The sequence below is a fragment of the Telopea speciosissima genome, chromosome 11 (assembly GCF_018873765.1).
Source record: "Telopea speciosissima isolate NSW1024214 ecotype Mountain lineage chromosome 11, Tspe_v1, whole genome shotgun sequence".
Lineage (NCBI taxonomy): Eukaryota > Viridiplantae > Streptophyta > Magnoliopsida > Proteales > Proteaceae > Telopea > Telopea speciosissima.
The window spans coordinates 49778317-49791457 of NC_057926.1; the positions used below are offsets into that span (position 1 = coordinate 49778317).

At 38.3% G+C, this 13141-nt stretch overlaps 1 protein-coding gene across 2 annotated transcripts; it reads left to right on the forward strand.

Annotated features, from left to right (window-relative positions):
* Positions 1-1168: 1168 nt before the first annotated feature.
* LOC122645444 (bZIP transcription factor 1-B-like) lies at positions 1169-12715 on the forward strand. 2 transcript variants are annotated; one of them, XM_043838744.1, is made up of 13 exons: positions 1169-1262; positions 5790-5912; positions 5997-6053; positions 6135-6236; positions 6411-6500; positions 6658-6717; positions 7004-7170; positions 7260-7314; positions 7667-7709; positions 7804-8081; positions 8214-8291; positions 8645-8770; positions 12356-12715. In XM_043838744.1, the coding sequence occupies exons 2-13, from the start codon at positions 5856-5858 to the stop codon at positions 12464-12466; spliced, it is 1224 nt and encodes a 407-aa protein (XP_043694679.1). In that variant the 5' UTR covers positions 1169-1262; positions 5790-5855; the 3' UTR covers positions 12467-12715. The 2 variants fall into 2 exon arrangements, with proteins under 2 accessions (XP_043694679.1, XP_043694680.1); XM_043838745.1 differs by having other exon boundaries at positions 1197-1262; positions 5791-5912; positions 6003-6053.
* Positions 12716-13141: the final 426 nt, after the last annotated feature.

Here is a 13141-nt window from a genome sequence, read left to right on the forward strand (position 1 = left end):
TTTTTATTTTTTAATGTAATTTGTAAATAAAGAAGTTTTCATTCACCATGTAGTGAAGGATCACTGCACCATCAATGACCATAAAAATCTACCTCCTTTTTTACGAATGATCGAACCTTTCTCTTACTGTATGCAATCTCCTATGGACACTATTCAAAGGTCTCGGTCAATATGACTATGGTTGAAGGTAAACTCAGTCCATTTGTAAATAATCGTTTTTGTTTTGTATATTTTCATTAATTTTCAAAAGGGAAAGAGAACGCTACCCGATCGCACAGTGCACGCTGCCCCTGTGTCCCGACTTAGGGGCACATGAAATGATGACCACACCCCTAGTCATTTCCATCTTTCCAGGAGATGCATCAGTCATTATGTGCGCCTGTGTGTCTGGGTGCAGGGGGAGTGTGCGCTGCACAATTGAATGGCGTTGTTTTTTCCTTTTCAAAATTCAAACCCTGTGGGATCTGGCTCCTCTCTAGGGAGCTCAGAGCCTAGGGCATCCCCAGGGGGAATCCAAGGGTTGGGCTTTGCCACACACATCCCTAGACGTGCACACATCTTGGTGCATGCCTAGGGATGTGTGACACAGTCCAACGGCTGGATGCCTCCTGGGCATGCTGTGCTCCCCGGAGAGGAGCTCAATCCAACTTTGTAAGTCTGGGACTATGCTTGGCAAAAACCAATAAGAATAAAAGGATACAAGGGTCTTTTAATATCCACTTTCTTATTTTACTTCTCCGTACGGTGCAAACACACACCGTGCTCACATGGGCGGTGCACCCCCAGTAGTACTAGGGCGATAATTTTCCCAAAAGTTACGTGTAGTTTTGATCTATTTTGATAGACCGTGGTTATGATGCAGAAACTAGTTGGCAAACATGAGAAGTATCTTTTTCATCTGATATGGCAAACCAACTTGTGGCATTTTTTACTAACGTGCGCCTAAGGTACAGATGGGATGGCAAGACAGCGGTCTCTCTCCCGCTGTCCGGAGGAGCGTTTGCACCCTAACTGGTCGATCTTCCCCAACTCAGAAGGATTGACGAGATCGATTTTATTACCTTCTACCTTCTGAAAATTTTAATTATATAGAAATTAATGCCATATATTTAGAACGAAATTCTCCAGTAAAAACTCCACACCTTTCCCTTGCTCTGCTTCAATCTCTCTCTCTCTCTCTTGTACTCTTAGGGTTTGTCTTTTTCGTTGTTTCTGTGTTTCAGTCTCAGAGGAACAAAGAGGATTTTGCAGAGTTTAAAAGGGTATGTTTTGTTTGTAATTTTAGTATTTTACGGAGCTCTGGTTGTGTTGAAAGAATGTAATTTTATGTGGCAAATTTTTTTTTTACTTATTATTGTTGCTTTCTCAGGTTGTTATTGTTGGAATTTCTATTTTTTTACTAGCTCAGTTCCTTTTGGTGAAGATAAGTGTGTTTGTAAGAATTTTGCTTCTTGTGTGCTTCCTATTTCTCTATTAAAAATTCTGTTATTGTTAAGGTTTTTTGTTTTTCTTTCCGAGAATAATGGAGGAGAAAAGGCACAAAATTGGAGTTTATTGTAGCCTTTTTGAGTAGCAATTTCTCTTCTTTCATGTTAGTTCTGGAGTTATGCATGCACAGTGGAGGTATTTTTGTTTGATTTATATTGGGTTGTTTAAGCAGAGATTTTTTTTTTTTTGGGGGGGGGGGGGGTTGTTAGGTCAATTGTTTTGTTGTGCCCTGTGGTCATGTCTGGTCATTAGTTTCAGGCATTGGGTTCAGGGTTCTGGTTGAGAACCTTCATCTGCTTGATGACAGTTTCTGAGCACAAATCCTCTTGTTTTCCATCTAAGAATGATTTATCAGCAAGTTTAATCAATACATGGTTGCTTATGGTCATGATAGCTGTGTTTAAGGATATGTGATTTGCTTGAAGTTCTCAGCTGAATTGTCTGTCTATTCTCCTGAAATTTGCTGGAATGTTGTCTGCTTTGTTATGATTGTTTGGCTTCTTATGTACCCACATCTCTCATCTTAAAAAACATGTGCTTTATCACATTTTTTCACTCCTTTTGTGTAAAGGTTTCTACCATGACAAATGGTCTTTTTTAGATTCAAAATTAACCACATTTTTTGTGGGTGTGTCAAAATGAAATAAATTTCTTTTATTTTCTCTATTATTATGTCTATTGTCGTCCTCTATAATTTTATTCCTGATGAAGTGAGATGCGAGAAATTAGTGCATGGATTCCCTGTCAATAAAGACGCTTAGCTGTACTTATTAGCCATTGCTATTTAAAATGTGTTTTTTTATTTCGTGAATTGTGACTATACTAATTAGAATAAACCTCAAAACTTTCAGAATGGGAACACTACAGAAGGAAATAATATAGCACTAAAGAGAGAGAGAGGAGGGGGGAGGGGCACTAGATCATAGGGGTTTGGTCCTATACTCCTATATATACTGGTGATCTAGCAGTCCTTCCCATTGCCAACTCTCCCGTCAATGAGCTAGTTGATCACCCCCTCCTCCATGGACCATCCTCTCTAGTGGTCAACCAACTATTAACCAAAGCTAAATCTTCCTCTGCAATCAATTGAGGGTTGCATAATGATTGACTTGACTAACCAAAAATGGTCTTCAATGTTCAACCCTACTGTGATAGAACTTGTAATTTGAGTAGGGCCCTAGTTTACTGGTCAATATGATCTTAATGGTTTCTAACTGCTCATCCTGCCTGTTCTCTTAGGAGCTTGGATTGGGATTTTAAGCTTCAAGACATTTTTTCTGGGTGGGGAATGATGTTGGACTACAAGATTGAGATATTGCATATGGATCCCCCAAATTCCAATCAAAACAGATTTTTCTGAATATGTTCAAAGTGCCTGCTCATCCCACCACCTTCACCCTAATAGTGTTAATAATCTTTAATGATATGGTCACCTCGGAATACTCCAGTTTTTTTTTTTTTTTTTTGTTCTCTTTGCAATGGTCCAGATGCTTGTCAACATGGAATACCTCCTATAATAGTTTACCTCTTTTTCTATGGCCGACCAGGTTTGATACAGATCTGATCTATCTCAAACTTCTTGTCTTGAACTTGATTCTGATTGATTTCCTTCTACTGGTTTACTGTTTTTGGTCTACAACAGATTGGGTCTGCATAATAATTGTCTTATGGCTTCTGTAGGCTCTCTCTGTGGGTGCATAAGAAAAAAATGTGAGATTGAGTCCATTTAGGTTGGATCTGGATAGCTTGTATATGATACCTTTAGTATTCCAATACATAGGTAGTGTAATTTCTATATATTAGAAAAACCATATATGAACATTCTAATTTTTGGATGACTGAATACAATCATTGAAAAGCACACATGAATTTTTACTGTCACTGTTTGGTGAAGTTTGGAATTTGTTGGGTGGTGTAGCTCAGTATATATTCCCAACAAATATGATTTGTTACATATATTCAACTTGTGGACGAAATGCAGCTGAGATACACCATAGGATTCACCATCTAAATGGTTCCTTAAAAGGGGGGAAGAAAAACCTGCTCAAAGAGTGCAATTGAGTAGAAATTGCAGGTTGACTCTGATGATCTCAGTAGGGTTATTTGAGCTTTAGCATATAATCACTGTACAAGGAGTGGTGTGGGGCTCATTTATTTGAATATATTCTTGGGTACCTAAAGAAGTCATGTATTGAGTTTAGTTGGTATTATGACATCTGTGATTTGGTGCCTTTGAGCTTGACTCTTCAGTTCGAAGCCTCAAATACCTGTGATCTAAATGCATAGCTAAATGTCTTGAAATTAAGTCTATTAGAAGATCAAGCAGTCATGAGGAAAACATATATGATGCACTCAGCAGGAAGAAGGTAAAATAGGCTGATCAATCCCCTGTTTTGGGCCCGTTCTGGTTACTAGTTATAGAGATTTCCAGAAGCCACTGCTTAGTTTCTATTTTCTTGTCTTGTAACTTTGTTTATAATATATTTCGTTGTTCATGTTCTGGAAGCTTGTTAACAAAGTAGAGTAGCTTAGTTTCTATTTTGTGTCGTGTCTCAGCTGTTGGGAAGTCTACAATTGTAACCCAAGCAGTTGGGGTGATCCCTACACTGTAATAAGGTATCAACCCCGCAGTTGTGGACACAATTTTGATCAATGAAATTCTTCTGTTACTAGTTACGTTAATGTGGATTGACTGTGAGTTTTGGAGAGATTCTACTTGGCTGATTAGGTGGATTCCCTAGGCCATAAGTAGGGTCAGTTTTCAATTCAGTTCTGCTACTTGTGAGTTCTATCAATCACTATTTTTAAGCTTGCTTCTGCTCCGTCTTCTTCAGCCTACTCAAGCTCCACAGATGTTCTGTTTTGTAGGTCAGTTTTCAATAGTTTGCTACTCCTTGTTTCTCTCTCAATCCTGCTATGTTTAGACTGACACTTTTCTCATTATCTTGGTGCATCTGTCCCTCATAAATCCTACCATTCTACATCTACCTTGATTTCACAACTATCTTTCTTTCTTCCACTGTTCTTCTGTTGTACCCAATTCCTGCCCTGTTGCACCCTGCGGTCCTTCCTAGTCAACCTCTTGATTGAATGTTCAGCTCTATCCAAGCTCTAGGTCACACATTATAAATTGTCTCCTATCATACCCTTATTCTACCCTATTCGCAATTCTGTTGACTTTCCTTAGTCCTGTCCTGGTTTTTTACCTCAGTAGTTCCATGACTCAATCACAGTTTCAAATTTCAATTCCGTAGACCTAAACTCTAGTATGCCCTCTTTAGGTTCAAGCACTTTAAGCGTGAATCCCTAATTGATGAAATATTTTCTGGTTGTTGCCTATGAAAAAAGGCAGTCCAAGAAAAATGATTAAGCAACTGATTCAAATCAATCAATTTAATGCTTCAGACAGATATTTTAGATATTTTTGTCAAACAACAAAATTCGATTGAAAAGGTTGGGATCGGTATGTATCTTTTGGGGGAGTTCTTGTCATGTCAGTTTCTGCTTCTTTCTGAAACATTTGGCCTTTTTGGCTGTAACGACACAAATAAAAAGGTTCACTTTCTGCCTCCCCCCTTGGGCGGTAGAAATATTTTGGCTTTTTTTTTGCCTGTAATGAAATGATTTCAGCAAAGGTGAGGTCGAAACCATCCAAACATTGGTTTTGACGGTGGACATTTTTCCTTTCATTTGGTGAAGTTAATCTTTGAAGAAATATGGTCAAAGTACTAGAGATAATAGTGTGGTAATCAAATATGAATGCTGGTAGCTTCCATGCAAAGAACTGAGATCTAGCATTTGATTCATGGGGCCAAAATCAATGTCATTGGATATTTCCTTGTCTTTGATTTTACTCATCTAAATTTACTTCTTGTGGTAAAACCAATCTGATTGTACTGATTTTTTTTTGTCCTGAAAGGTTGGAAATTCCTAAGGTGTGTATCCTTTAATTGATCATGAGATTGATGCAATCCCATAAGCTCTTTATTAAATTTCTGACGACTGTTTCAACAAATTGATATTTTTAGGCACACATGCACACTGATGCAGATGCAAGGAAGAAAAGGAAGAGAAACTACCATGCTAATTTCTCCTTTTCTTCCTTGCATCTGCATCACACACACAATGATGTTCAATTTTTGAATGATGGTGAATTCATAATAGAAACATTGATGTATTTAATTTCTTCAAAAGATGGCAAGTTGTAAAGAATATTATATGGTAGTTATCCTTTCTCTGGCTATAATGAAGTCTGTATTTTATGTATGACTTCTCTTAACTTTCTTGACTCGAATTTTCAGGGACACATTATCCACTTATAAGGAATGAATTTAGATAATATCTAAGATATCCGACAATCTTCAATCATGGGGAATGCAGACGCGGAAGCTTCAACAAAGACACCAAAGTCGTCTTCAGCTCAGGTCTGTGTCATTGAAAAGGATTTTCTGTTCAGCTTTCTCTTAGATTTGACATTGTTTTCTTTTCTTTTGAATTTTTTAATGCAGGAGCAGCCTCTGGCTAGCAGCCCTGCCACAGTTTACCATGACTGGGCTTCACTTCAGGTACTGAGTTTATTTCTAAGTTTTACTTCTTTTCTGGTTTATTTTTCATCAATCCTGAAGCATATCTGGGCCTGCTTCTAGGCATACTATAACTCCGCTGGAACCCCCCCAATGCCACCACCTGGGTTCTTTCCTTCTCCTGTTGCGTCCAGTCCTCAAGGTCATCCTTATATGTGGGGACAGGTATTTCCCCTTATTGTTTACTATTGTAATTTGCACGAGTTGCTGCTTTGTTGCTATGGTATAACTTGTCATACAGAGCTCCACATGATTTGATTGAACTTTGTTTTGGAGTCCCTGGCTGGATGTACATTTGCTCTAATATTGAAGCATCTTTAACATTTTTTCTCCCTGCAGCACCTAATGCCTCCATATGGCACACCGCCACCTCCATATGTTGCCATGTATACGCATGGGGGTCTCTATGCACATCCATCTCTCCCGCCGGTATCTTCCTGCTAATACTGTTTAAATCTTCTGCAGCTTTTAATTGCCTTTTATTTAAGGAGTTACGTTATTTGATGGCATAAAATTTTTCTCCATGTAATAATTTATCAGAAAAGCTATCTCCATATAATATTCATTTCTTTGTATATCACTGCAGGGATCTCATCCATATAGCCCCTATGCAGTGCCTTCCTTGAATGGAACAGCTGAAGCTTCTGTAAGTATTGGATGCCTCTTCTGAGTAATGGCTGCATAATGTTGATACCCAATTATCCATATCTCCATGTAATGCATGTTTACGCATGATCTATGTGGTACAATCAAGTTGGGCTTGAAGTGAACTTTAAAAGTATGTACTTTTCAGATAGAATAGGTACATGTTCTATGTTGTTAGTGACTGGTCCAAACAATTATCAACGATCTTGTACTTCATTTCCCTAGAAGTCATTTCTACATTTTCCCAGTTTCTGCAATATGGCAAATGAAAAATTCTAAGATTTCAGGTTCCTGCTGGTGGCAAAGATGGAGAGGATAAAGCAGGTGACCGCAAGAGCAGGAGTCCTCTGAAGCGATCTAAAGGAAGCTTAGGAAGCCTGGGTATGCTTACCGGCAAGGGAAATGAGATGGGAAAGGCATCTGGGGCATCTGCCAGTGGTGGCATTTCTCAGAGGTAAAGCAACTCTAGGTTTTGCTTATTTTCTAGCATATTTATGACATTTTGACACTGTATTGATCATGGCCAATGGATGGTATAAGCAGTGGGGACAGTGGAAGTGAAGGTTCAAGTGAAGGAAGTGATGCGAATTCACAAAATGTATGCCATATCAAACTTTCTGCTTTGTACTTTTCCTGATTGCTTAGGGTTTGCCCCCTTATGTTGCTTACTCTATGGTTGGCTGAGAAGGCTGAGTTAGAACTATCTATACTTCTTTTTTCCTTAATATCCATGGAATGGGAGCAATGTCCTACATTATATTGCAGGATTAGCATTTCTCTGAAATTCCCCCTCCCACCCATCCAGCCACCCCCAGTCGAATACTGATTTTACTTTTTAGATCTGTTCTGAATATCTAAATCATAAACTGTATGGACATTGGAAAAATTTCATTTGTTTCCCATCATGTTCTGCTAGAAAGTAAATGAGATATCTTATGGAATTTCCACAGAGTTCTCAGCAAAAGCTATCTGGTGAACAAGGTTCAGCTGATGGTAAGCTTTAAAGTTGAGTTTTCTGCTCATGCTCCCTGATTTCTTTTCTGTATACATTATTTAATTTTTTTACTTTATGTATGATCGATCACAGCTGTGGCCCAGAATGGGAGCACTGCTTGCAGTGTCTCAAATATGGTTACACAGACGCCTCCAACCCAAGGGATCTTGAACCAAAGTATGGTAATGGCTGTTCCACCGAATGGTGTCTCTGGTCCAACAACAAACCTGAACATTGGAATGGACTATTGGGGAGGGTCTGCACCAACATCTGTTGCTCCAGCCCGAGGCAAGGTCCCTGCTTCTGCAGCCATAGTCCCTTCCGGTCAAATAGAAACTCGAGATGGTGTTCCTACAGAACTCTGGATACAGGTTTCTCTCTCTCTCTCTCTCTCTCACACACACACACACACACACACACATTCTTGCATGCATGTGCGTCCATGCGTGTTTCTATGCCTCTTTGGTTCATGTTTCTGAATGTGTTCCCCTCCTGTGACTTAGGATGAACGAGAACTTAAGAGGCAAAGAAGGAAACAGTCAAACAGGGAGTCAGCACGGCGTTCAAGATTGAGGAAACAGGTTTGATACATACTTGAATTATGTTAGGGCACATATTTAACACCACTACTATGTAGTTGATCTTCCGTTGTGAAAGTGCCAATCGATAATATGTTTTTTGTACAAACTTCCAATCAACCATATCTTGTGCATTTCATGTTGATTTGGTGATGGAATTTTTTTTTATGCATGGAGGAGGCGAATATAGTTTAAAAAGCACCCTAGCGCTGAGTTGTAATTTATGATATTAATTTTGACAGATGCATGCTAAGTGTGTAATCGATTTAGTTTTTTCATCCTCTGGTGTTTTTCTGGGTAAAGTTACACTGTTACCCATCCTCATTTATTAATGATTACTGTTAATCTGGAGGTAGGCTGAGTGTGAAGAACTTGCCCAGCGTGTGGAAACACTAAGAGAGGAAAACAGTTCACTCAGAGAAGAGCTGGAGCGTTTGCGGGAAGACTGCGAAAAACTGACATCGGAGAATGCCTCTCTAACTGTAAGTCCTTTTTGCTTGTTTTGACCTTTGGTTTCTGTTTCAAGTGAGAAAAGGGGCATCATTGAATACCTCCCCTTCCTTGAGCTTTCCCTTGAGTTCTGATCTGTTTCTGTTTCTATTGTGTTTGATTATGCAATCACTGAAGTATTCATGAATTATCTTTATCAAACTCTGCAAAGAGAAGGATGTGGGGACAGGCCAACTTCAGGAAAAGCCAAAAGTTGAGGTTGGCTGATGACAATACAGTATTTTCACTATGCCACAATTTATGATCTCAGTCACTCACAAAACAAGCTTTTTCCATCTCTCTGAATTCTTTAAGCTCAATTGGCCGGTGTATTAATAATTAGCTGAACATGTTAATAACTTTGTTAATTGAACCATTCATCTTCAAATTTTCTGCTTTCTCCCAATGCCCCATGCCACAGCAAACACTCCATGACATTATCTTACATAAGGCTCAACCTCCAAAGTCAGCGCCCTCTAACTTCTTTATTCTTGAGACTCGACTGCCTGATGCAATGATTATCCAATCATGTTTTGCTTGCATAACCATTATTTGACTACATTGATATTTTCTTCACTTTTTCCTCTCCAAGTGGTGATGCTTTTGTGGTTTCTCCCGTCTAAATGCCTATGATGTCAGTAGTTTGAATAGGGACAAGTATTAGAATTACATTTTTGTTTTTTTCCCATTATAATTAACTGGCATAAAATTCCTGATGCAAATCTTGTGTTAAAAAGGTCTAGGAAGAGGAATCTTGCAGGTTAATAGGAAATGCTATGTTCATATTCCTCCTCAGTATACGAGTCCTTGGTTTGTTGCAGGATAAAAAAAGGGTCGTTGGATTGAGCATAAATCCTGATGCAGTATTGATTTTATCTATTATCTTTCAAGCTTGCTGGAATCTTTTTTTTTTTGGGTGAATAGCTTGCTGGAATCTTATTTAACCTGAATTTGGAAAATAAATCTTCAACTATTATTGCTGTTCATATCCTGTTCATATTGAGCTTTAGATCACAGGATAGAACCACTAACTAGAAGCTGGCAGTAGCCCTGTTTTGGGCCCTATTATTCTGAAGTCGACATTGCTGATGTAAGGGAATCTGGCCAGCAGATTGCCCTCATCTCTTGGGGTATTAAAGAGCCTCCTAGAAGGGTCCTTCAATCAGCTCTTTGTACTGATCTGGACATCTCTGAAATCTCCGAAATATGCCCCACTTCAATTCCAGATTTGATTATTTGATTGTTGTGCTCAATCCAACCATTGGAACATTGATGTATTCTGGGGCTCATCTATTTTAGCAGTCTCTGATCATTAACCGGAATCTGAGTTCCTTCGGAAAAGGTTGCTTTTGACTTTAGAAGTTGAACTAAATTCTGTTCTAGGGTTTTCTTGATATCCTGTTAAAGGGGTGTGTAATCTGAACCTAGAGTTCATCGTACCTATCCCCCACCAATTTCCTTCTCTTTGTATGAGTTAACCTAGTTATTGGAAATTCTCAATTTTTAGGTATCTCCTAATCATTAATTTAAACCACTCCTTCACTCATATTTTTACTAAAGTTTCCATATATCCTGTTTTTGTCTGGTTTGTCTTAAAAAATTAACAAACACAAATCTGATCACGGAGGCATATTACTTTCCAATTTTTACTTTTAAGGCATAATAATCATGCCACTACTGATAAAGGGGAAAAAATCACTAGCATGCATAATTTCCTTGCACTGCTGTCACAAGTTCATATCTCAGACTCATTTGTTAATCTATGCAATTAGTTGAATGAAGGGTATTGTGTGGGTACTTCTTATCCATTATGAGCTTTTACTTGTTCTTGGTATAGGTTTTGGTTGATAGTTAGCTGACTTTATTATTCTTTTCAATAAATTGTTATTCACCAAAAATAAGGATGACAAGAGGGATTGCCTATTTAAGCATGTTTACATATGTTTGAAGCAATAGATTAGAAAAAAGAACACCCAAAATGGTAGTTTGGCTTTGGACCCTATGACATATGGTGGCCAGGTCATCCTTCGTCTGAAGAATCTCTCAAAGTCCATCACAACAGCTATATAGGTGGAAAATTTGAAATTTGAGGAACTTTGGACAAATGATGTTTTGAGTCCCACCCAAATGTTGAAGTAGATGCTCCACAGTTGACCAACAGGTCTTGATTCAGTAGCAAAATGAAGGACTTCGCAAAAAAATTTGAGGTTTTGTAGTAGTTGGCCGAAATGAGTTGAAATTCCGCCGAAATTTCATTGAAATCTACAAAAATGAGTAGAAATGACCGAAATGTCAATGCTGAAATTTCAGTCAAAATCTGGTTTGCCTCAAAATCAAAATATTTCACGAAATTTCGGTTAAGAACCATGGTTGTGGCAATTGGTTAAGAAGAGGAATGGAGAATATTCAAAGCTTCCTTCTTATTTCCAAAACATAAGAACAACAAATGAACCTCCTGAGGAAGGGTTGTGTAGCTCCTTCTATTACTTGACGATTACCGTTATCATAGAAGGAGAAGAATAAAATAGAAATTAGAATGTGGACTTCTTGCGAGCTATAAATTACTAAACAAAGAAACCAACTTAGATGCAAACTAATTAGTTGGTAATCCATCCCAATGACTGGAAATTCCCCTTTTGAAAACCAAAGTCCTAAAATTAAAACTTACCCTGATAACTACCAAAAGTATAGTTAAGTCCTGAACCACAATAACTACTTAAGGTTGTTCTCTTTACATTTCCATTTTATTCCCTTGCCTTTTGGATTGATTCCCTAATCTCTTACTTTGCCATTGCGGGATGGGCTATGAGACCTCCTATGAAGAGTGTATTGGTTGGGTCTCATTTGGCTGCTGAACTGATAGGAAATTTGAACTTCCATGATGGTCCCACATCAGCCTATGTTTGGGCAGGTGACAAAAGCAATAACCTGTACAACGGATATTCTGGAAGTGAGTGGTTCAAGTAAGGAGATCTTTGGCACTCTTTCCTTGTGCCAGAGTACACACATGCTCTGAATGGGTAAAGAGAATAGGGAACAGAATTAATAAAAGTTTGGTGACAATGATGGAGAACAATGCCATAAATTATGGAACATTACATTGTCCTCCCCTGAACTTAGGCCATAAATCAAAACCCTACCCTGTGTTAACTATATTTGGCACTAATAATTTCTTCTTCAGTCAAATACATCCAAAGCAGATCACGTCACTCCTTGAAGCAGGGAATTATTGGCTAACTCATTCCTATGGATGTTGGTTTCAGGTGGTGACCCCAAAGGTCATTATGTGAAAAATCTGTTTCCCTTCCAGTGAAAATTTTAGGTTGTGCCCTTCTTGGACTTTGGTTAATCCAGTCCAAGATGCAACCTTAGCCTCCTGTATCAATGTTCCACCATTCTGCATTCAGATTCTCTTCAACTCTTCTTCTAGAATTTTTTGTTTCCTTCAAACGAAGATCTTCAAGATCATTTCCATTGCTTTTTCCATTTACTGATTGAACGTTCTACTTCTGTGTTCATCTTCCGATTGATATTAAACTTAATTGACTTCTCATGCATATTCTGTGGCGTTTGTGCAGGAGAAACTTCAGAAACATAAGGGACAGGACTCTGGAGTGGATGGTATTAATGATCTTCCAGATTCCGATCCCCAAACAGTGGCTAACACAGATCCAATGGAAAAGAGATAGTTGAGAGCTGGTAATATGAAGTTTGAACACGTCGTAGAGCTGACCTCTGGTGGTATTAGTTTGCCCTCTGTTTCCCTCTTCTTTTTTTTTTGTGCAGGAGAGAGGGGTCGCTATAGGATTTAGATGTAATGGGATATACAGGTGGCTATTCAATTACAACTAATTAAAGGGTTATAGAGATAATGTATTATTAGAGAAATCTAGTTATTAAGTTGTTAATCGGATCTGTTCACGGGAGAGTAATCCCCCTCCCCCCCCTCACCCTCCTACCAAAAAACAAAAAAAACTCTTGTTAGCTAACACTTCAAAGAGTCAAAAATCAAATTGTAGTAATGATTTGAAAAGAACTAGCCAATTTTTGAGGATATATCGTGCATTAAACCATCTGAATGAATGAGCATGGATACTATTAAATTTGTGTAGGATATGTTTGATCTAGGCACATCAACTCTGGGTGCAACACTTGATTTCTTTTGGTATTTCCTTTTGTAACTATGTTGTAAGATCTTAAGTCTTACAATAGCTCAACACTAATGGATATATTACATGCATGTACAGTCCTTGTCTGTAACTGTGATATGGGTTTTATTTGGATAATACATTAGAGAGAAGAGGATGGGTTTAGGTAAAAGAGATTGAAGAGATTAAGAGATCGTAGCAAATAGGTGAGATCCC